This window comes from Chlorocebus sabaeus, chromosome 12 (genome assembly GCF_047675955.1).
Source record: "Chlorocebus sabaeus isolate Y175 chromosome 12, mChlSab1.0.hap1, whole genome shotgun sequence".
Taxonomy (NCBI): domain Eukaryota; kingdom Metazoa; phylum Chordata; class Mammalia; order Primates; family Cercopithecidae; genus Chlorocebus; species Chlorocebus sabaeus.
In genome coordinates this window covers 103614708-103635185 of record NC_132915.1, presented here as the reverse complement: position 1 = coordinate 103635185, position 20478 = coordinate 103614708, and the positions used below count along the sequence as shown (strand labels likewise).

The window sequence follows — 20478 nt, the reverse complement described above, 5'->3', positions numbered from 1 at the left end:
TCTGCTGCTAAGACAAAGGGGCTGGAGTTTGAGGTAGACAGGAGTGAGCTGGGCAGAATCCACAGGGCATGGGGGCCGAGTCGGATGGGGAGGATGGCGGAGCCAGCAGGCAGTGGATCTTAGGGCCTCTGGCCAGGGCAATGGGAAGATGCCATTTAGGAGAATATTTTGAACACCTTCCAAGCTCAATATTACTTTTTTTTTTTTTTTTTTTCTGTTGCTTATAGTAATTCTAAGTTGCCAGGCCTGACTTCTCCAAACGATTCTTGTTTCTTAGCCAGATTTCATTCCAGGGAATGGGTGAGAGTGCCAGAGAGTCACCCAGGAAGAGGAGGAGAGGAGGAAGACTCTCCAGTGTATAGGACACATGGGTGGGACTGGGGTGGGGAATAGGGAGACAGAAACATGGAAAGGTATGGACTGGAGGCAGGAGACCCATGCCTGTTCCTGGCCTGCCTCTGATTCAATTGCTGTGTGACATTAGGCAGATTCCCTACCCTCTCTGTGTCATTTTTGCCATCTAAAAACCTGGTGGCTCACACCTGTAATCCCAGCACTTTGGAAGGCCAAGGCGGGCAGATCACCTGAGGTCAGGAGTTCAAGACCAGCCTGGCCAATATGGTGAAACCCCATCTCTACTAAAAACACAAAATTAGCTGGGCATGGTGGCGGGTGCCCATTAGTCCCAGCTATTTGGGAGGCGAGGCAGGAGAATCGCTTGAACTCAGGAGGCAGAGGTTACAGTGAGCTGAAATTGTGCCACCACACTCCAACCTGGGTGACCGAGCAAGACCCTGTTTCTAATAATAATAATAATGCTAAATAAACACAAATAAAATAAAAACCTGGTTGGAAGGCCGAAGTGGGAGGATCACTTGAGTCCAGGAGTTTGAGGCCACCCTGGGCAATATAGTGAGACCCCATCTCTACACAAAATAAAATAAAATACTTAGCCGGGTGTGGTGGCGCATGCCTGTCATCCCAGCTTCTCAGAAGGCTGAGGTGGGAGGATGGCTTGAGCTCAGGAGGCGGAGGTTGCAGTGAGCCAAGATCACCCGGCTGTACTCCAGCCTGGGTGACAGAGTGAGATCCTTTCTCAAACAAAACAAAACAAAATAGACAAAACAAAACAAAACAAAACAAAAACTTTGGATGATAGAAGACATCAGTACTGTCCTTAGGGGTCCCTCTCTGGACCTCCCCTGGCCTCACCCTCCCCGTGGGGCAAAGAGTTCCCCAGGGGCCAGGGGAGGTGCCCAGCTGGAGCCTGTGCTCCCCTCGTAGGCTACGCTCACGTGCACCAGAATTCCCTCTCAAGCAGTTCCAAGCCCACCACCCAGGCCCATGTGGGGACCAGCTCAGGCCCAAGGTGGGTCCTTTCTGCAGCTGGGATATGAGGGCTGGGGTGTTCACCAGTGAACCCTGGAGGGATAAAGAGGGAAATGATGGGGCAGCCCGGGGAGAGGGGACACCTGTGTCCCCACGCCTCCACATCCACCACGGAACTCCAAGGAGTCTGAAATTCTGAATTCAAACCCAGCTGGCCAGGTTGTGATGAAGGTGCATTTGTTATGGTGGGAGGGCAGAACGCATTGCATTTAGCAATTCCTCAGCTTGATTTATAACTGGAATACATAGACATATGGCACGTGGGCGTCCGTTTCTCCATGCCTGACAGTACTGTGTCCATGACCTGCTTCCTCCACTCCTGCCCTGCCCACTCTCTCCACTCTCCTACCTGCACCCCCGTCCCTGAGTCCGACCCTCTGACCCAGCCAGGGCCTGGGAAACTCGATTCTCCTGGCGCCAAGATCAGATACTGTCTGCCAGGGTCAACTTTCACTCCAGCTCCTCTGGGCCACGGTGGGGCGTGGGTTTGGAGAGGATGTCCTCTGGCTGTGGATGGGTGCATTTCCATGTGTCCAGCCTCAGGGGTGTGCTCCACATGTGGCCCACAGGCAGTGTGTGCTTAGCACGTGGCAGGTGCATGCTCTGAGCATGCAGAGGACGGAGCAGAGTGTGGCAGCTCCCCAGGTGGGTTGGGGACTGTCAAAGGGCCCCTAACAGGCCCCTCAAGCCCCGCCTCCCCAACCCTCCTAGTCTCACCTTTGGCCTCTGCTCCCCACTCAGCCACACTGCCCTTCACCCTTCATCCGGGTTCTTTTCCCCCTAGGCCTTTGCTCAGGACGGTCCCTGCACCTGCACCAGTCCACGCCTTGGCTTGACCACGTCCTAGTCTTGCTCAGGTCCGGTCTTAAATGCTACCTCCTCAGGAGGCCTTCTGATGGCCCAGAAAGCTCCCCTCCCCTCAATGTCAGGTTCCTTGCAACACAGAAGCAGCCTCCTTCAAAACACACAACAAACGTGCTCTTTGTGGATTTCATGTCTGTCTGCCCCGATCAGCTGCAAGCCTCCCAAGCAGGATGGGTCTGGCTGATTCACAGCTGTATCCTCAGGGACCGGCACACGGCAAGTGCCAAGGAAATGTCAGTTCCCTCTGCCCCCTCCAAGTCATCCACACTCTGCCTAGGATGTCTCATTTATCCCCTAATAGTCTTTGGCCTCCATCTCCAAATCTGAGAAATGGGACCGCTATGATGCATCCCGGTGTGTTCAGAGGAAGAGACAGAGCTTAATCGTGGGGAGTGGGCTGTCTCCCCGGGAAAGGCTACGTCTGACAAAGAAAGGGGCTCTCAGAGGCCAGAGACCAGCACCACGTCCATGCTGGGATAGAATGCAGAGGAAGGAGCTGAGTGCCATGGCTCTCGCCTCTATTTCTAGCACTTTGGGAGGCTGAGGTGTGTGGATCGCTGGAGGTCAGGAGTTGAGACCAGCCTGGACAACATGATGAAACTCCATCTCTATTAAAATACCAAAATTAGCTGGGCATGGCGGTGCATGCCTGTAATCCCAGCTACTCGGGGAGCTAGGGCAGGAGAATCACTTGAACTTGGGAGGTGGAGGTTGCAGTGAGCTGAGATCGCACCATTGCATTCCAAGTCTGGGTGACAGAGCGAGACTCTGTCTCAAAAAAAAAAAAAAAAGAATGTGGCGGAAGGGACAAGGGCATTGGGGCAGACAGGAAGCCTGGGGGTCGGGGGGGTACGCAGAGTCATGGGGAAACCTAAAACCCTTCCCCCCAGGCTGCTCCTTGGGCTCTGGGCAGAGGGTCGCTCATCAGGACCCCTACCCTACCCTGGATGGAGAAGATCCCCAACCGGTGCCCCCATCCTGGTGCACCTCCCAGCCCACACCATACCAGGGGGCTTGCCTGTCTATGCCCAGGCAGGGATAGAAGCAGCGTGTCCTCCATGCGAGGCCCTGCTCTGAGTGCTTCCTGGGGATTGTTTCAACACTCATAATCTCACAAGGGCTGTGCTATTATTATCCCCATTTTACAGATGAGGAAATAGCAGCTGGGCAGGGTTTGGGGAACATGCCCAGGGATTCTCTGCTTGTAAGTGGCAGAGTTGAGCTTCAAACTCAGCAGGTCTGACTTCACAGCATGCTCTCGGCTCCTCTGCCACATTCCCACCGGACTTGGCCTGTCCCAGGACAACCCACTCTTGGCCCTAAAGGAGCATTGGGGTGGGGGGTGTAGCGGGGCGGGGGTGATAAAGAGGAGCTAGAGGGACAGCGAGGAGGTCCCCTTTGGCCTAGGGCACCAGGCGTCTGTTCATGAAAGGCTGGCGTGTGCTAGGTCCACAAACACTCCCCCGTCTACACTTACCCCCAGGATGAGCTCATCTACTCTCGGGTTTAAATCCCATCTCTACACCAACGACTTCCAAATTTTTATTTCCAGCCCGCCTTCCCCCTGAGCTCCCGACTTGCATCACCAAACTGCCAGTTGACATCTTCCACTCAGAAGTCTAACAGGCATCTCAGGCTCAATATGTTCAGAACCAAACCCTGGTCTTCCCCCGTCCCCCCAGTCTGCTCCTCCTTACTCTTCCCGACTCTGTTAATGGCACCAACACCCACCCAGGAGCTCAGGTCAAAATCCCAGACGTCATCATTGATTCCTCCTTCCTCACCCTCCACATTCATCCTCCAGCAGGACTTCCTCCAAAATATATCCTGAAACCCACCCACCGTTCTCCTTCTCGTTGCAGCTAAAGCCCTCGTTCAGGACCCCCACTACCCTCTGCCCACTGCAGCAGCCTCCCCACCAGTCTCCTGCCTTTTCCCTCACCCCCTCCCCAAGTCACACCCTTGCTAGAATCAGCTCAAGTCACTCCACTACTAAAAAGCTTCCCACAAGAGAGAAAATAAACCCAAACTCCTCACTCCTCGTGGCCTAAGGGCTTTGTAGATCTAGCCCCTGCCTGTCTCTCAGGTCCCGTCTCCCCCTTGCTAGCCAAACACCAGCTACAGGGGGTCCTTTCTGTTCCTCAAAGGCACCAAATTCTTTGCTACCCCAGGGCCTTTGCACCTTTCCCTCGGCCCGGAACTCTCCCACCCCGGCAAGTTACACAGCTTCTCATCCCTCGGTTCTCATCTCAGATGCCACCTCCTCCTGGAGACTTCTGACCTCCCTTGGGAGAGCAGCCCCGCTCCCCTCCCTGACGTTGACCACATTTTCCAGTTGTCTTCTGAGTTTCTCCCTCTGCAATGCAGAGCCTTGGTCTTTTCCACCATAGTGCCGAGACATCGTGCACCCTCCACAAATGTTTACTAAATGACTGAATGAATTAGCCTCAGTTTTCCCTTCTGTAAAAGGGAAGGGGGTGAAGAAATAGTATAGACCCAGACAAGTTCTAGCAGCATCCCAGGCAGCTGCAACGGTACCTCCATTGCAGAGCTGACAGCAAGATCCTCCTGAGCGCCCAGAAGCCCAGATGGACCTGGGGCAGCCCTGATGCATTTTCCTTTGAAGCATTTTCCATGGGGGATTGGCTCCTGGAAAGCCCCAGGAGACAGAATGGCTGTTACTATGCTCACTAGGCTGGGGACTGAGCCCTGTTGGAGAGGTCAGGAGCCCTTGAAGGAGCTGTCAGGCTGAGATGGTGGAACCCACTGAGCCTCAGTTTTCCTGGCCTTCTCACTAGCTTTCAGGGGATCATGAATGCTTTCCTGCCTACTCCTTCACATCAACCTAAGCCCCCTCCCCTGCCCTGAGCCTGCATCTGGACACCCTGCACATCCTCCTGCGGGGACCATGGCCAAGGGCATTGGGGTGCAGAGGGCAGCCAGAGGGCCCAGGCCTCCTGGGGTACAGTCCATACCCTGCTCTGCCACTCAGCCAGCAAGCACTTGCTGAAATCTGCCGTGGTCAGGGCTGGCCCCTGCATCATGGGCTCCAGGAGGGCAGGGGCTGGGCATGCAGGTCCCCAAGCCTAATTGGCTATCAACGCCCTGTCCCACATGTTTACAAAAGTACCTTTCCACCCATGAACTCAGTGGAGCCCACAGTCACCTTCTCAGGAAGGCAGGACAGCGGCTGTCAGCATTCCCATTCCACAGGTGGGGAAATGGAGGCCCACCCACCCGCTCGTCCCTGTGCCTGGTGCAGGACCCGGCTCTCAGAGGATGTGCAGCGTCAAGATTAGGAACTGGGCTTTGGAGTCTAACAGCTGCTGCCCTTCCTGAATGTGTGACCTTGGGCAAGGCATCTAACCTCCAGGTGTCAGTTTCCTCATCTGTAGGATGGGCATCATGGCACCTGCCTCTTGGGAGCTCCTGTGAGCCTATGACTGACTCAGCTTAGGGGGGTGCATAGGATGGGCTCAGTAGATGGGGGCTGAAATCACCAGTTGGTCTCTTCCCTACCCCAAGCCTGGAGCACGCAGCCTGGCGTGGGGCAGGAATTCAGCCAACATTCAAAGGAGGAGAGGTAGGAATATGGTTTCTCCACTCTAAACTGTTGGCTGTCCCTGACTGCCGGCCCTTGGGGAAGGGGCTCATTGCGTGTCTCTTGCCTGGGTCTCTGCAGCTCTGGGGGTCATGTGATCAGAAGAGGGTTCTGCAGGAGCCATCGGAGAGACAGATGCCTCCCCCTCTGCTGACCAGATAGGCACGGCCGCCCCCACGGTGGCATTCCAACATCCCACACATACGTGGCTCCAGTCAGGCCCTCTCCCTCTCACCTCTAGGGCTGGCATGGGTTTCCCAGGACATTTGAGGGGCAGGAACAACCATCCAGTCCCACTGTCCCTGTTAGAGATGGGGACACTAAGGCTCAGAGAGGGCAAGTGACTTGCCTGAGGTTTTGCAGCAGAACCTGGCTTGGACAGAACTGCTGTCCCTCTGCGGAGAAGGACCCCTGCCTCCCTCTCCCATGTGCCAGTCACTTTTTTGGCCCTGAAGGTCATTGGAAGAAAGCAAGGATTTCTGAAGAAGATGGGGGGGAGATGAAAGAGGGGGTCAGTGTAAACTCTCTCACTTCATCTCCCAGTCTGCCCAGCCCCCCATCCCACCTCCAGTACCTGGAGAGCTCCTATCTTTCCTCTCTCTCCTCAGCACCAGAAAAACTGTTTCTTCCTCCCTCTGGGGGTTTGGGGAGAGCCTGGGGGTCACGACCCTGCCTGCCCCCGTAAACCCAGGACCCTTTGTCTTTGTGGTTGCTCCCCTCTCCGCCACCTAGGCCTCCCAGCGCCTTGTGGGATCAGAGGCGGGAGGGGGATTAGGTTCTGCAAATGGCTCCCCCCTCCCGCCATCCCTGTCTTAGTCATCTCTGCCCTCTGCCGCCTCTCCCTCCATCACGATCCCTCTGGCCAGGCCAAGGGGGAGGGCGACACTGAGAGGCGCCCCCCACCCAGGGGCCGTGGCGAAGCAAGGGGCCGGCTGCTCAGAAAAGGATAAGAAGTGGTTTCTCCTCCCCTCTTCCTTTCCTCATCCTGCAGCCCGCGCCTCCCCCCTCCGCCGCGCTGCGCACGGATGGCGGCGGGAGCCGCAGAGGTGTGTGTGTGCCGGGGGGAGGCCGTACCGGGTCCTCGATGCCCAGGGGACTACGTCCTCTTCTAGGGACTGGGGTGGGGGTCTGACCCCTGCCACGGCCCAGGAATTCCCATGGGGGTAGGAGGATGTCCTCCATAGAGTCCGGTGGGGGGGCCGCTGCCCCCGGGTGCTGCCCGCTCCAAGGGACTCCCGGAGCCCAACGGAGGCGCTGAGTAATGCGGGCTCTCTCCATGCCCATGTTGGGGGCGGGGGGCAGCCCTTTGACCGGGGCTTCTGGCAGAGGGTTGTCTGCCCTAAAGGATGGGACGGAGGAGGGGGCGTGATTCGGCAGCCCGAGGCTTGACGACGTTTGCAGACTAGCGGGCGGCGCTGCTGCCCGGAGGGGCTCTCGAGGTGGGGAGGGCCGCCTCGCTCCGGCTGGGGGTGGGGGGCGCGCCGGCCGCGGGTGCAGCGTCGGGGGCTGCGAGGTCGCCGCGCCGTCGGTGCCCCGGGCAGGGATTCCGGGGATCCTGGGGGTCGGGGGTCGGCGCCTGAGGGCGCGCCGCGCCTACCTGCCTACGAAATTCTCGAGCACCGAGCTCTTGCCGGCGCTCTGGCCGCCCACCACGGCGATCTGCGGCAGGTCGAGGTCCGCGTTCTGGCCGATGGCAGAGAAGGCGTCTTGCAGCCGGTTGACCAGCGGGATGAGATCTTCCATGCCGCGGTTGCCCATGGCTGCGGCGGGCCCCGCAGGCTGCGATCCGGCCGCCGCTCGCGCTCCCGGCTCCGACTCCGGCTCCGCCGCTGCAGCCTCGCGCCCCGACTGCCTGAGCCGCGCGGCCCCCGCCCCTCGGGGATCGGAGCGAGCACCACTCCTGGAAGCCGCTAGGGGGAGCCCGCGACGCTGAGGGCCGGCCGCCGTGCGCAGGCGCCGCCCGGGGCACCATGGGTGTCGTAGTTTTAACCTTCTGCGGCTTTCGGGGTGCTTTAGCAGTGTCTAGGGTGCGCGGACGAATGCTGCGCAGAATATATTTGTCAATGGGTGGGGTCTCACTCCTAGTACCAGGCCTCTTGGATAGTGGTCATGGCTGTTTCACTCTATCTTAACCGATGAGGAAACTGAGGCCTGGAGAGTAGATGGGCTTCCTCTGAGGTCACAGCTTCCTGACCCGGAGTTCCCCTTCACCTCGCTGCCTTCGACCCCTAGATCCTGACTCTGATCTCCAACATGTCGCTTTCTGCCTTTGGTCCTCAGTTTCCTTGTTTCTAGAAGGAGAAAGTTGGAGCATGAATTCAACAAATATTTTCTAGGTACCTGCTAGAAGCCAGGCCCTGTCCTAGGCACTGAAGATTGAGCGACGAATAAGACAGCCAAGGCCTCTGCCCTCATAGATCTTGCATCAAGCTGGTGAGACCGACACTAAATGAATAAGCAGATACATGAAATAGTAAAAATGAAAATAGTGGGCCGGGCGCGGTGGCTCACGCCTGTAATCTCAGCACTTTGGGAGGCCGAGGCGGGCGGATCACAAGGTCAGGAGATCGAGACCATGGTGAAACCCTGTCTCTACTAAAAAACAGAAAAAAATTAGCCGGGCGCAGTGGCGGGCACCTGTAGTCCCAGCTACTCGGGAGGCTGAGGCAGGAGAGTGGCGTGAACCCGGGAGGCGGAGCTTGCAGTGAGCCGAGATTGCGCCACTGCACTCCAGCCTGGGCGACAGAGCGAGACTCCGTCTCAAAAAAAAAAGAAAAAAAAAAAAAAAAAAGAAAATAGTTTATAGTAAGAGGGATGGAGGAAATAAACAGTGTGAAAAAAGGTATCATTGTGGGTGTGCAAAGTTCACATTGACTTGGGAGGAGTCGGGGGACTTCTCTGCAGAAGTGACATTTAAGAAGAGACCAGAACGATGAGAAGGAGCCAGCAGCAAGCAGATCGGGGGAAGAGCATGCCAGGCTGAATGACCAGCAAGAGCAGAGGCCCTGACGCCTGAAAGGCCCTTCTTGGGAGAATTGGAAGCTCTTGCCCTAGAGTTGGAAGTCTTTGCTCCAGCCCATCAGGCTGGTGGTAAAACAGCATAAAACGGTGGGATTCGGCCGAGCGCGGTGGCTCACGCCTGTAATCTCAGCACTTTGGGAGGCCGAGGCGGGCGGATCACGAGGTCGGGAGATCACCTGGCTAACACGGCGAAACCCCATCTCTACTAAAAATACAAAAAATTAGCCGGGCGAGGTGGCGGGCGTCTGTGGTCCCAGCTACTCCGGAGGCTGAGGCAGTAGAATGGCGTGAACCCGGGAGGCGGAGCTTGCAGTGAGCCGAGATCGCGCCACTGCACTCCAGCCTGGGCGACAGGGCGAGACTCCGTCTCAAAAAAAAAAAAATAATAATAAAATAAAAGCAGTGGGATTCAAATCCAAGGCTCCTACAATCCTGCCCTGCTTACCCTTTCACACGGAGAGACCATGGGGCCCTGAGCCCAGCCATCCACCTCTGCATTTAAGAAACCTAATTAGTATTCATGGCGGAGGCTAGGAAGGGAAGGCTAGCCTACACTGTGCTTATAGGGAGTCAGTGAGTCACTTCCCTGTGCTGTGAACAGTGTGGGGGCACTGCTGACAAAGTGGTCTGTGAATTGAAGACTGTTCACTTACTCATCCATTTAATGCGTATTTGTTGAGCCAGGTACTATGCTAGACTCCAGAGATAAAGCAGTGAGCAAAATGGACAAAGTTCTTACCCACATGTGGCTGACAATTCAGTGGAAAAAGACAGACAATATGCAAATAGGGCAGTACCGATGGCCCTGTTAGATGGTGTGCCCTGCAGAGTCAGAAAACAGGGGCGGGGTAGGGTGGTGTTGCTATTGTGAAGATGGTGATCAGAGAGTGACCCTTGGGAGGAATCTTCAAGGCAGACATGGGGAACAAGCAGGCCCTCTCCCTAGTAGCACAAGGGAGTGGATTAGGAGCCTAATCTGGGCCTTAAACAAGCTGCATGACCCAGGTCCCTCCACGTCTCTGAACCTCAGTTAACTAATCTGGATAATGGGGATAATAATAGATCAAATGCCTGTGTAGGGCACAGCCCAGGCCTGGTGCTCAGGGAACCCTTATTAAGCTGCAGCTGTGAAGATGCCAATGATGACAGCTCACCAGACAGCTGGAGCATCAGTGCCACACAACTTGCATCCTGGCAGCTGTTCCACGCCAACCTGTTATTATGCTCTGAGGACAAAAGAAGGCAGAGATGGGAGCCTGGATGAGTGGCACCAGGAGGAGGTGCAGTTTATAGATGTCCGCCTAGAGGGCATCATGGCGGGCTTTTAATATTATTTATTTATTTATTTATTTATTTTTGAGACAGAGCCTCACTCTGCCACCAGGCTGGAGTGCAGTGGCATGACCTCAGCTGACTGCAACCTCTGCCCCCTGGGTTCAAGCGATTCTCCTGCCTCAGCCTCCCGAGTAGCTGGGACTACAGGCATGTGCCACCACCACGTCTAGCTAATTTTTGTATTTTTTGTTTGTTTGTTTGTTTGTTTTTTGAGATGGAATCTCGCTCTGTTGCCCAGGCTGAAGTGCAGTGGTACAATCTTGGCTCACTGCAACCTCCATCTCCCGGGTTCAAGCGATTCTCCTGCCTCAGCCTCCCAAGTAGCTGGGACTACAGGCACGTGCCATCACACCTGGCTAATTTTTTTGTATTTTTAGTAGAGATAGGGTTTCACTGTGTTAGCCAGGATGGGCTCGATCTCCTGACCTCATGATTTGCCCGCCTCTGCCTCCGAAAGTGCTGGGATTACAGGTGTGAGCCACCATGCCCTGCCAATTTTTGTATTTTTAGTAGAGACGGGGTTTCACCATGTTGGCTGGGATGGTCTCGATCTCTTGACCTTGTGATCTGCCTGCCTCAGCCTCCCAAAGTGTTGGGATTACAGGCATGAGCCACTGCACCCAGCCTTTTAAAAAATTTATTTATTTATTTATTTATTTATTTGAGACATAGTCTCACTCTGTCTCCCAGGCTAGAGTGCAGTGTCGCGATCTCAGCTCACTGCAACCTCCGCCTCCTGGGTTCAAGTGGTTCTCCTGCCTCAGCCTCCCAAGTAGCTGGGACTACAGTCATGTGCCACCACACCCGGCTGATTTTTTGTATTTCTTTCTTTCTTTCTTTTTGAGATGGAGTCTTGCTCTGTCACTCAGGCTAGAGTGCAGTGGTGTGATCTCAGCTCACTGCAACCTCTCCCTCTCTGGTTCAAGGAATTTTCCTGCCTCAACCTCCTGAGTAACTGGGATTACAGGCGCTCACCACCGTGCCCAGCTAATTTTTGTATTTTTAGTAGAGACGGGGTTTCACTATCTTGGCCAGGCTGGTCTCAAACTCCTGACCTCATGATCTACCCGCCTCGGCCTCCCAAAATGCTGGGATTATAGCTGTGAACCACCATGTCCAGCCAGCTTTTATTATTTTTACTTTTTTCCCCCTAATTACAATATTGAAAGTTATTGTAAAACCAGACTTTACACAAGTATTTAAAAACTTCTGGTCATCCTCTCACCTAGAGATAACCACTATAGCTTAGGTTTTATTATCTGGCTTTGTTTTTCATATATATACATATTCATTTTGTTCTATTTTGTTTTTACAGAAATGGGATCATACTAAGTATCCCATACTGCTGCTGTATCACATAGAGTTGGTTGAAAAGAAGGATCTCAGGGCCAGATGCGGTGGCCCACGCCTGTAATCCCAGCTCTTTGGGAGGCCAAGACGGGTGGATCACTTGAGGCCAGGAGTTCGAGACCAGACTGTCCAACATGGCAAAACTCCGTCTCTACTGAATACACAAAAATTAGATGGGCATGGTAGCCCTGGCCTGTAATCCCAGGTACTTGGAAGTGGGAGAATTGCTTGAACCCGGGAGGCAGGGGTGGTGGTTGCATCAAGCCGAGATCATGCCATGCACTCCAGCCTGAGTGACAGAGAAAGACTTCTTCTCAAAAAAAAAAAAAAAAAAAAAGAAAAGAAAAGAAAAGAAAAGAAAAGAAATGGCTTCTTTACTCTCTCTTGAGCTCCCAAAGCTTTTTTTTGTTCTTTGGTTTATTTTTAGAGATAAGATAAACCTTGCTCAGCTGCCCAGGCTGAATTGAGCTACAGGAGCATAATCGCAGCTCCCTGTAGCCTCAAACTCCTGGGCTCAAGTGAGCTTCCTGCCTCAGTCACCCAAATAGCTGAAACTACAAGTGCACACCACCATGGCCAGTTAGTTAAAACAATTTTTTTTTGTACAGATGGGATCTTGCTTTGTCGCCCAGGTTGGTTTTGAACTCCTGGCTTCAAATGATCCTACTGTTTTGGCCTCCTCAAGTGCTGGCACTATAGGTGTGAGCCACCATACGTGGCTGAGCTCCCAAAGTTTTGACCACCAACTGTGCTGGGCAGAATTTTTTTTTTTTTTTTTTGAGACAGAGTCTTGCTCCAGCTCCAAGCTGGAGTGCAGTGGTGTGATCTCTGCTCACTACAACCTCTGCCTCCTGGGCTCAAGCAATTCTCCTGCTTCAGCCTCCTGAGTAGCTGGGATTACAGATGCCCACCATTACGCCCAGCTAATTTTTGTGTTTTTAGTACAGATGGGGTTTCATCATGTTGGCCAGGCTGGCTTTGAACTCCTGGCCTCAAATTACCCACCCGCCTCGGCCTCTCAACATGCTGAGATTACAGATGTGGGCCACCGCGCCCAGCCCTGGGCAGATTATTAACAGCAGGAGTGTTTACTGGGCATTTCCTCCCAGCCCATTTACTGTGCTGAGGGATTCACCTGTACTGTCTCCCAACCTTGAGAAAGAAGTTTTTTTTTGAGACGGAGTTTTGCTTTTGTCACCCAGGCTGGAGTGCAATGGCGCAGTCTCAGCTCACTGCAACCTCCACCTCCCAGGTTCAAGTGATTCTCCTGCCTCAGCCTCCCAAATAGCTGGGATTACAGACACGTGCCACCATGCCCGGCTAATTTTTGTATTTTTAGTAGAGATGGGGTTTCACCATGTTGGCCAGGCTGGTCTTGAACTCTTGACCTCAGGTGATCCACCCATCTCGGCCTCCCAAAGTGCTGGGATTACAGGCGTGAGCCACCGTGCCCTGCCGAGAAAGAAGTTTTATTAGCCTCCTTTGACAGATGAGGAAACTGAGGCACAGAGAGGTTAGTGAAGAACATGTCTGAGGTCATATAGCCAAGAAATGATGGAGTCAAGGTGTGGACGGATGTCAGTTTGACTCAGAGCTTCCATATTTACATCCTACACTATGCCAGTTCTGATAATCGATGGTTTTCTCCCAGGGATGCTGTGTGGAGAATGCATATTTTTAGTGCACATAAAATAAAATATGAGCCCTTTCTTTTTTTTTCTTTTTTTTTGAGATGGAGTCTTGCTCTATCGCCAGGCTGGAGTGCAGTGGTGCAATCTCAGCTCACTGCAACCTCCGCTTCCTGGATTCAAGCAATTCCCCTGTCTCAGCCTCCCAAGTAACTGGGACTGCAGGCACTCGCCACCACGCCTGACTAATATTTTGTATTTTAGTAGAGGTGGGGTTTCACCATGTTGACCATGGTCTTGATCTCCTGACCTTGTGATCCGCCCGCCTTGGCCTCCCAAAGTGCTGGGATTACAGGCGTGAGCCACCATGCCTGGCCAAAACATGATCCCTTTCTGACAGTGCTTGTGTTGTATACATACACAGTAGGTGCTCAATAAATGCCAGTTGAATGGAGCAGTGGCCTTAGTACACAGCTCCAGGGTCAAGTCATTATATTTAGTCACTAAGTCTGCTCAGGGTCTGGCTCTTTGGAGTCATCCATTCATTCATTCATTCATTTTTTCCACAGGTATGGATCAGTGGCTACTTTGTGCCAGATCTCAGCAAGACAACAGGGGGATGAAGAGGTTAATAAGATACAGGGATCATCCTGCTGGAATGGGAGTCACAGGGGAGGGGTTAAGGGGACCAGGTGCATGGAACAAGGGCACCTGGCACAGCCTGGGGCAGGGTCACTGCTGAGGAAACAGCTGGGTCAGACTGGGCCTTCTCTACATGTTGCAGGCTGGGCACTATTATTTCCTATGGGCTTTGGGGCTCTGGCAGTCCAGGCGTCTGTGCCTGCACCACCTCATCTCCTGTTGAAGGGCTCCCCGTGAGCCTGGAACAGGGCAGGTGCCCATGTGTGCTAATCATGCCATGGTTAGGTCTGAAGCCAGACTGCCTGGTGCTCAAATCCCACCTCTGTCACTTTCTAACCTGATGACCTTGGGCAAGTCATTTTACCTTCCAAAGATTCAGTTTCTTCATCTGTAAAAGGAGGATTATAATAACCCCTAACTCATAGGATTGTGTGAAGGTTCAGTAATGTAATAACAACTTAGGTAAATCATCCAACAATGCCTGGAACTGTGAATAATGAGAGCTACAAATAGTGTCATTATAACCATCATCACCATTGCACTGTACAAAGAAACTTCTTTGGTGTTGTGAAGGTAGCAGAGGGTGTGGCTGGATGCGGTAAGGAAGGAAACAGAGTCTGTTATCCACAAGTCAGTCCTGTCTGGCAGAGATGGCCAAACTAGAGCCCTAAGTCAGGACCTACCCTGGGGTCCCCTGGAAGGTAGAGGCAGCAACAAGCTCGTGCCCATCTGGCTATTCCCTGCCTCTGTCCTCTGCCTTTCACATTCCATTTATTTTTAGGAAAAGGCACAGGTGGGCGACAGCCACTGGGGAGGCCACGTGATAAGCATATGGTCTTATATATTTCTCTGCCTCTTGTCTGACTTGGAGCTGTTGCCGAATACAGCCTGTTCCCAGGGATTCTGAGCTGGGGCATCTGGTGGTGGGGGGGGCCCACCTTATGACCTATGCTAGGTGCCTCACTGGAACGTGCCTCTGTAGGGTGATGGACACAGATATCAAAGGCACGAAGGGCTACTATGATGAACACTAACCCGAGGAAAGAGGGAGGAAATTGCATCCTGAAGCAATCCATTCATTCACTCATCATTCACTAATTTAATCAGCCTTCACCACACAGACCTGTGATGTGCAGGGTTCTGAGCTGGGTCCCAAGGACATGAGGACAACTTGGCATGTGCTTTCTACCATCATGGGCACACAACATTGCTGAGGACAGAAATAGTGCAAGGTGGGGAGGTGGTAGGTTACAAGATAAAGAAGCTATAGTCAATAGCCAATTAGAAAGAGTACTGGGAAAATAGCAATAACAACTACTATAGAAATCATTCAGGTACTAGGTGAAGAGGCCTGTGAAACCATAACTTAATGCAAGGCTTGAATAAACAGAGACGTTTACGGCCGGGCGCAGTGGCTCACGCCTGTAATCTCAGCACTTTGAAAGCCTGAGGCGGGGGGATCACGAGGTCAAGAGATCGAGACCATCCTGGCTAACATGGTGAAACCACATCTCTACTAAAAATACAAAAATTAGCTGGGCGTGGTGTCACGCGCCTGTAGTCCCAGCTACTCAGGAGGCTGAGGCAGGAGAATCGCTTGAACCTGGGAGGCAGAAGTTGCATTGAGCAGAGATCGTGCTACTGCACTCCAGCCTGAAGACAGAGCAAGACTGTATCAAATAAATAAATAAATAAATGAGACATTCACCTCATTCTTTTCTCCTTCCTTCCTTCCTTCTTCCTTTTTTTTTTTTTTTTTTTTTTTTTTTGGAGACAGGGTCTCGCTCTGTTGCCAAGGCTGAAGTGCAGTGGCACGATCATGGCTCACTGTAGACTTGACCTCTCTGGCTCAAGTGATCCTCTTACCTCAACCTCCTAAGTAGCTGAGACTACAGGCACACACCACCATGCCCAGCTAATTTTTAGTTATTTGTAGAGACGGTGATCTCCCTATATTGTCCAGCCTGGTCTCAAATTTCTGGGCTCAAGGAATCCTCCCACCTTGGCCTCTCAAAGTATTGGGATTATGGGTGTGAGTCATAACACCTGGCCCATTTACTTCCTTCTTAAACTGAAAAACCGGGGGTAAAGATGTTAGTTTTTCTCCAATTTAAACATATTTAGTGCAACATCAATCAAAACTCTGATGAGGTCCAGGTTTGGTGGCTCATGCCTGTAATCCCAGCACTTTGGGAGGCCAAGGAGGGCAGATCATCTGAAGTCAGGATTTCGAGACCAGCCTGGCCAACATGGTGAAACCCCATCTCTACTAAAAATACAAAAAATTAGCTGGATGTGGTGGCGCACGCCTGTATTCCCAGCTACTTGGGAAGTTGAGACACAAGAATCACTCAAACCCAGGAGGCAGAGGTTGCAGTGAGCCAAGATTGCACCACTGCACTCCAGTTTGGGCGAGAGAGCGAGACTCTGCCTCAAAAACAAACAAAAATTCTGGTGGGATTTCAGAGGCTGGGGAAGGTTTGACAAAATTCTATAAAGTATCTGAAAAAACAATACATAATTGGGAATTAGCAAAAACTTTTTAAAGAATGACAATGTCAGGGGCTTGCACTATCAGGGGTAAACATATTCTAAAGCTATAATCATCAAAGTATATGGCATCATCATGAGAAGGGATAGATAGAGTCCATGAGAAGGGATAGATAGATAAAGTACTGGAGCAGAGTAGGTCTGGAAGGCCTGGCACAGTGGCTCACGCCTGTAATCCTAGCACTTTGGGAGGCCAAGGTGGGTAGATCACTTGAGGTCAGGAGTTCCAGACCAGCCTAGTCAATATGGTGAAACCCCATCTCTATTGAAAATACAAAAATTAGGCCGGGCATGGTGGCTCAAGCCTGTAATCCCAGCACTTTGGGAGGCCGAGACAGGCGGATCACAATGTCAGGAGATCGAGACCATCCTGGCTAACCTGGTGAAACCCCGTCTCTACTAAAAAAATACAAAAAACTAGCCGGGCAAGGTGGCGGGCGCCTGTAGTCCCAGCTACTCGGGAGGCTGAGGCAGGAGAATGGTGTGAACCCAGGAGGCAGAGCTTGCAGTGAGCTGAGATCCGGCCACTGCACTCCAGCCTGGGCGACAGAGCGAGACTCCGTCTCAAAAAAAAAAAAAAAAAAAAGAAAATACAAAAATTAGCCAGGTGTGGTGGCGCATGCCTGTAGTCTCAGCTACTCAGGATGCTGAGGCAGAAGAATCACTTAAACCCAGGAGGCAGAGGCTGCAGTGAGCCCAGATCGCATCACTGCACTCCAGCCGGGGTGACAGAGCAAAACTCTGTCTCAAAAAAACAAAACAAAACAAAAACACGAGTCCACTCCACTACACACCTGGGATGGTAATGTGCCTGCATTTTATAAGCTGGTGAGCTCACTTCACATCCTATTGTGGGTGTTTATCCTTTGAAAACATAATTTGTGATGGCTGTGCACTGTTCCTTAAAAGGTGACACCGGGCCGGGCGCGGTGGCTCAAGCCTGTAATCCCAGCACTTTGGGAGGCCGAGATGGGCGGATCACGAGGTCAGGAGATCGAGACCATCCTGGCTAACACGGTGAAACCCCGTTTCTACTAAAAAATACAAAAAACTAGTCGGGCGAGGTGGCGGCGCCTGTAGTCCCAGCTACTCGGGAGGCTGAGGCAGGAGAATGGCGTAAACCCGGGAGGCGGAGCTTGCAGTGAGCTGAGATCCGGCCACTGCACTCCAGCCCGGGCGACAGAGCCAAACTCCGTTTCAAAAAAAAAAAAAAAAAAAAAAAGGTGACACCATGACTTATTTAGTTATTCCCCTAAAGTTGATTCTTTTCCAGACAGCTATTATAAATAATGTTTTGGCTGAGTGTGGTGGCTCACACCTGTAATCTCAGCACTTTGGGAAACCATGGCAGGAGAATCACTTGAGCCTATGAGTTCAAGACCAGCCCGGGCAACATAGTGAAACCCCTGTCTTTAAAAAAAAAATACAAAAATTAGCTGGGCATGGTGGCATGGGCCTGTAGTCCCAGCTGCTCAGGAGGCTGAGGTAGGAGGCTCCATTGAGCCAGGGAGGGAAAGGTTGCAGTGAGCTGTGAGCTGTGATCGTTCCACTGCACTCCAGACTGGGAGACAGAGCAAGACCATGTCTCTTTTTTTTTTTTTTTTTGAGACGGAGTCTTGCTCTGTGCCCTAGGCTGGAGTGCAGTGGTGCGATCTCGGCTCATTGCAAGCTCCGCCCCCCGGGTTCACGCCATTCTCCTGCCTCAGCCTCCCGAGTAGCTGGGACTACAGGTGCCTGCCACTATGCCCAGCTAATTATTTTTGTATTTTTAGTAGAGACGGGGTTTCACCAGGTTAGCCAGGATGGTCTCGATCTCCTGACCTCGTGATTCGCCCGCCTTGGCCTCCCAAAGTGCTGGGATTACAGGCTTGAGCCACCGCGCCCAGCCTCCTTTTTTTGGTTTTGTTTTGAGATGGAGTTTTGCTCTTGTTTCCCAGGCCGGAGTGCAATGGCACGAACTTGGCTCACTGCAACCTCTGCCTCCTAGGTTCAAGCGATTCTCCTACCTCAGTCTCCTGAGTAACGGGGATTACAGGTGCCCACCACCACACCCAGCTAATTTTTTGTATTTTTAGTAAAGACAGGGTTTCACTACGTTGGCCAGGTCGGTCTCGAACTCCTGACCTCAGGCGATCCACGCACCTTAGCCTCCCAAAGTGCTGGAATTACAGGCGTAAGCCACCGCGCCCAGCTGACCCTGTCTTAAAAAAAAAAAAAAAAGAAAGAAAAAAGAAAAAAATATATAAATGTTTCCATGAACAACCTGCTATCTTGTAAAAGTCTCATTTCTGATTATTTTCTTAGGCTAGACTCCTACAAGTGGTGTTACTGGGTCAAAGGGGAAAACATGTGCAAGATTTTTTTTTTTGTTTTTTTTTTTTGTTTTTTTTTTTTTGTTTTTTTTTGAGACGGAGTCTTGCTCTGTATCCCGGGCTGGACTGCAGTGGCCGGGTCTCAGCTCACTGCAAGCTCCGCCTCCCGGGTTTACGCCATTCTCCTGCCTCAGCCTCCGGAGTAGCTGGGACTACAGGCGCCCGCCACCTCGCCCGGCTAGTTTTTTGTATTTTTAGTAGAGACGGGGTTTCACCGTGTTAGCCAGGATGGTCTTGATCTCCTGACCTCGTGATCCGCCCGTCTCGGCCTCCCAAAGTGCTGGGATTACAGGCTTGAGCCACCGCGCCCGGCCTTTTTTTTGTTTTTGTTTTGAGATGGAGTTTCGCTCTTGTCACCCAGGCTGGAGTGCAATGGTGCAATCTTGGCTCACTGCAACCTCTGGCTCCCGGGTTCAAGCAATTCTCCTGCCTCAGCCTCCCGAGTAGCTGGGATTACAGGTGTCTGCCATCATGCCCGGCTAATTTGTTTATTTTTAGTAGAGATGGGGTTTCACCATGTTGGCCAGGCTGGTCTTTAACTCCTGACTTCAGGTGATCCGCCCGCCTCGGCCTCCCAAAGTGCTGGGATTACAGGCGTGAGCCACCACATCGGCCCAAGATTCTTGATATAAAATTTGCAAATTGCTTTCCAGAAAGATGAACCAACACAGGAAGTTAGTGCTGGCTTTCCACCTTCACCAGCACAAGCATTATTTTTAGTTTTTTCACTTTGGCAATTTGTTAAGCTACTTCTGTGCCAGGTGCCAGTGCTAAGCATTATGTAATGTCATCCTTACCACCCCAGGAGGGGGCACACATTTCACCAAGGAGGAAACCAGCTAAGAGGCCTCTCCCCCAGCAAGTGTCACTTAGCCACAAGGCAGGGGAGTCACGATTTAATTCTGGACTTCTCCAACTCTAGCACCCAGATCAAGGTGTCAACGTGCTTGCTTGGCAGCCTGAGCAGTCTTTCATTTTTATTTTTTGAAATGGAGCCTTGCTCTGTCATCCAGGCTGGAATGCAGTGATGTGATCTCGGCTGCAACATCTGCCTCCTGGGTTCAAGCGATTCTTCTGCCTCAGCCTCCCGAGTAGCTGAGATTACAGGCGCCCGCCACCACACCCGGCTAATTTTTTGTATTTTCAGTAGAGACGTAGTTTTACCATGTTGGCCAGGCTGGTCTCGAACTCCTGACCTTAAGTGATCCACTCGCCTGGAGCTCCCAAAGTGCTGGGATTACAGGGGTGACCCACTGTGCCCAGTAGAGCCTGGGCAGTCTTGACTCGCCCCTCTCCTCACTGCTTCCCTCTTGGTTTTCACGGGAACGGGTTTTCTAATTGGCAGATTTGATGCTGTCACTCATGAGGTTCACACCCTTTTCCCTGTGCTCCCTACCCTTAAGGGATAAAGCCTACTCCTCAGCCCAGCGTTCCAAGTCCCCACCCTCCAGGCTGCCTGTTCACCCATAAGCGCCGACGTCCCCCGGGCCCCGGAAGCCACCCCGCGCTCCGGCCTCGCCGAGTCACTTTCGCGCCTCTAAGTCCTAGCTCTTCCGCGGCTAGTCCAGGCCGAGTTAGGCTCCTCGGCCGCAACCGTCTGCAGCAGAGCCAGTCTAGAGCTTTGGAGCGGTGCTCGTCACATGACTGCAGTGATTTATGGACACGCAAGTTCTACTGCCCGAGCACCCTCAGTCAACGCGCTCCGCCTGCTCTGGTCTGCGCACCG

The 20478-nt window shown here is 52.6% G+C and overlaps 1 protein-coding gene and 1 long non-coding RNA gene across 20 annotated transcripts in view; one reads left to right on the top strand and one right to left on the bottom strand.

Annotated features, from left to right (window-relative positions):
- Nucleotides 1-7731, bottom strand: part of DNM1 (dynamin 1) — a 50852-nt gene extending 43121 nt beyond the window's left edge. For 13 of the 19 annotated variants that reach the window (XR_012094884.1, XR_012094882.1, XR_012094883.1 and 10 more), the window contains exon 1: nucleotides 7452-7730. Coding sequence is in view for 15 of the 19 variants with exons in the window: in XM_073021967.1 (XP_072878068.1) it covers nucleotides 7452-7612 (161 nt within the window). In the remaining 4 variants the exon portion in view is untranslated. Of the gene's footprint in view, nucleotides 1-7451 lie in introns of all 19 variants that reach the window. The other 6 variants (XM_073021970.1, XM_073021971.1, XM_073021972.1 and 3 more) reach the window with 1 other exon arrangement.
- Nucleotides 6490-15542, top strand: LOC119622340 (uncharacterized). The gene is made up of 4 exons (XR_005238988.2): nucleotides 6490-6900; nucleotides 8191-8287; nucleotides 11526-11765; nucleotides 13758-15542. It is a non-coding gene; the product is annotated as an uncharacterized lncRNA (long non-coding RNA).
- Nucleotides 15543-20478: the final 4936 nt, after the last annotated feature.